General features: G+C 34.1%; 1 protein-coding gene across 1 annotated transcript in view; it reads right to left on the bottom strand.

Moving 5' to 3' along the window:
- The window catches only part of PRRG4 (proline rich and Gla domain 4), an 11264-nt gene that overhangs the window by 5273 nt on the left and 2540 nt on the right, over positions 1–3451 (bottom strand). The window contains exons 4-6 of the mRNA XM_027908009.1: positions 1782–1945; positions 876–924; positions 205–340 (exon numbers count right to left, since the gene is read on the bottom strand). Coding sequence (XP_027763810.1) covers positions 205–340; positions 876–924; positions 1782–1945 — 349 coding nt within the window. The remainder of the gene's footprint in view (positions 1–204; positions 341–875; positions 925–1781; positions 1946–3451) is intronic.

Here is a 3451-nt window from a genome sequence, read left to right as displayed (position 1 = left end):
TTTTTTTTTTTTTTTTTTTTTTTTTTTTTTTTTTTTTTTTTTTTTTTTTTTTTTTTTTTTTTTTTTTTTTTTTTTTTTTTTTTTTTTTTTTTTTTTTTTTTTTTTTTTTTTTTTTTTTTTTTTTTTTTTTTTTTTTTTTTTTTTTTTTTTTTTTTTTTTTGTTTGTGTGTTTGTTATTTTTTTAAAAGCAGTAAAATTCCTTACCCTGGTGGTTGCCTTGATTTGCATCTACTTTTGCAGCAGTAGAAGACAATCAGTGCAATTATAACCAACAGTACTCCAGCAGCAACGAGACTGATGAGAAGTCCTGTGACATTGATCTTTTGTAGTGTCTCATCTCCTGAGGAGAAAACATTGTTTATTTTCATTACGTATTCTTTCCATCTACCCAGTTTACACTGCGAAATGCTGTTTGAGATGTCCATCTTCCAATGCTTTCCAACTATTACTTCATGTGCTTTTGACCTTGATCAGGCTGTAGATACCAGTTTTTCATTAAACATCTGGCATCAGGCTACTCTGAGCCTAATTCAGACTGTTATATTACTGTTAAAGAAATGAGAGGGAGAGCAAACAAAATAAAACCACAGAAAGCAGTCCCAGAATTATCACAAAGTTTACCAATTGTGCAATAAAGAAATGGCTGTGGAAATTATACTGTTTTTACCTACAGAGTTATAATGGATCTCATTCTAAGATGCTTCAGTGAGTATGTTTTATGGCATCAGATAATGACATATACTTGTATGATTCACAGTGATCTTCAGTAAAAAAATCAATTTTCTGATGTTGCTAACTGAATGCACAGTGTATTGAGTGTACTGTTATAACAAACAGAAAGTGCAGCAATATAAGAAAAAAATAAGATAACTTACCTATTTTTATTTTAGGGCCTTTAGTTGAATAGTCTTTCCAAAAATCCATCTGTAAAAAAAACCCAAAAATAATCATATTTATAGCTGACAGGCCTATTGACTTTATTGTCTTTAATATGGTACGTTGGGCAAAATTTAACAATGGCCTAAACAGACGCAGCTCCTGCTGAAGGATTTGTACTTGCCCGTCCCACAACATTTTTCTTATACTTTCAAGTTTGCACTGAAATTTCACAAAGCAAAAAAATTGTCACTTGGTGAAAGAGAAAAGTGCATTAAACTGTCCAGTGTTACATCATATTTCTGCCTGATGACAGTAGAAGTGACCATATATTCTGACACTAAAAAAATGCTTACAGTTAGTCTTTGTAAATCCCTACAAAAGAGCATTTATGAGGCAAAGTTGTTAAGAATCCTACATTTGCATGAATGGTATTTGAATTCACACGAGCTGAGCAAAATAATGAGATTTATTCAAGAGAAAAACTTTCATGTTGCATGACCATCAGGCATTAAATGTGTTCAGCCATAATTTCCACCTTTGCTACCCAGCAAGACTCCCTCATGATTCCCTTACTGGGCTGAAGGGTTTCTTATATTTTTTCTCATTTTTTATAGCAGGTTTCTACCTATATAGGTAGAGATTCAGAAGGTAATGCTTTAGGAACACTCAGCAATAGCTGAACTCTGGTCTCTTCCAAAACACGAGGATGGTATCTGCCAATTAATAATAATAATGCTGAGAAGTTACTTAAAAAAAAATAAATAAATAAAAGAGTCTGTAAATATATTGGAATATCTACAAGTGGGACTTCTGAAGCTTCATTTCTATTTGTTTGCAGGCATAATATAATCTATAAATAATGATATTAAATTCAGTATATTAAACTCAGTTTGAACCGCTACCGTTTTGTCATGGTCTTCAAAAATTTCTCTTGCTTCTTCATAGTTGCACAGCTCTTCATAGCATTCTCTTTCCAGGTTATCTGCTGTGAATACTTCGAAATCAAATCTGTTGTTCAGAAGGTGTCGTCCGATGAATAAATTGGCCTCCTTTTCAGAGGTGAACACTAATTAAAATAAAATCGATTTAAAACAAGTTAGAGAGGCTGAACTTGATGTTTTTAAAGAATGGTCAAGATCCCAAAGGAGCACATTGAGATCACTCCTTCCCCAAGCATCTCTCAGCTACGTACAAGAAAAAGAAACGTCAGAGTTTCCTCCTAAATGTCTTCTTCGCTGCTATATTTTCTATGTATGTAATTAAAAAAAACATATTTTCCTTTCAGCTATTCCTTGTACTGGCCAAGAGAATTTGATTATCATGAGAGCTGTTGGTCAAGCTTTGGTGTTGTCCTTTCTGGAACGTGGGCGACGGTTTTTACTGGACAGTCACATAAAGCAGAAATTCAGTCAGGTACGAACCAAGCAGGACACTGATCCCCTGGAGGAAGCAGGCAAGGGGGAGGAGAGGGGGTGAGGGAAGGGAAAAACCAAAACAACTCTTCCTTGTGAATAATCCTCAATATAGATTTGTCAATATTTGGGCGTCTGTGAGTAGCAAATTTTGTTTACAGAATCAAGTTTGTAAAAATGGCAGCAGACTCCCCTTCATTTTACATTTGTTCTCGTTTCACCATCGTGGCATCAAGTTTTAATGTAACAGTTTGCTGTATTGCCAGGTTAATTTGTTTTCAATTCATCCACAATATGAATTTTACTGACTACAGGAATTTCTGAGGACATTTAATTCTTCTTTTGTTCACATTACAGGCTTCGCGAGGCCTCATGGAGTAAGTTGTGAGGTGAGATTCCAGAACAGTGAGTGAAATTGTAGAAGGCTTTGGAATACAGGAATGTATTTCCTCACCAGGCATTTTCCATAGTCAAGTTTTAGCCTGCTCTTGCTACAGTTTCTTAAGAAAAAAAAAAAAAATCTTTTTATGGCAAAACTAATTTTCTGGAGTGGTTTTCAGTGAAAGCCTAATCTGTATCCAAGAAATTCAGACTATCTGGTTGAGCAAAATGACTAGAGGATTACTTTTGCAAGTGCAATGCAGAAAACAGCATTGTTACATGCCAAGCCAGACAGCTAAAAAAGGAGATGAGGTTCAGTATAAAGTTATTCAGTTACAAATTAGCTTTGTGTTCTTGTTAGCCTGTTTGGCTGGATTATCACATCGTTCAGGAATTTTTACCCTAATTGTTACTGGTAGATCTTGCAGTGGTATCTCAGCATAGTTTGCTCTCTGAAAACTGAGAAAACTGCAGTGTAGCTTACATATGGGTTGTTTGTGTAGTTAATATTATAGTATATTTAAGGGATATTACAGCACATATTTATATAATTTACATACTCTTATGGTATGTATTAAAGGAGCCACATGTGTGCACAAGCATTTGTGTAGGAAAGGAGATCTGTTATTCTAAAGTAATTGCAAGAAAATCTGAGCTTAAAATATTTATACTATACCTAAAAAGAAGGACTTGGTGTATCCAAAACAAAACCAGAACAACCCCAGACCCACAAGTGGAAAGGGAAAAGAATTACATGGGAAAAACACATTATCAATATT

Source organism: Empidonax traillii, unplaced genomic scaffold (assembly GCF_003031625.1).
Source record: "Empidonax traillii isolate 1590-97213 ecotype Southwest subspecies unplaced genomic scaffold, ASM303162v1 scaffold1599:size102157, whole genome shotgun sequence".
NCBI classification, from domain to species: domain Eukaryota; kingdom Metazoa; phylum Chordata; class Aves; order Passeriformes; family Tyrannidae; genus Empidonax; species Empidonax traillii.
Note: the sequence above shows the minus strand (reverse complement) of the source record. Positions and strands in the feature narration are given on the sequence as shown.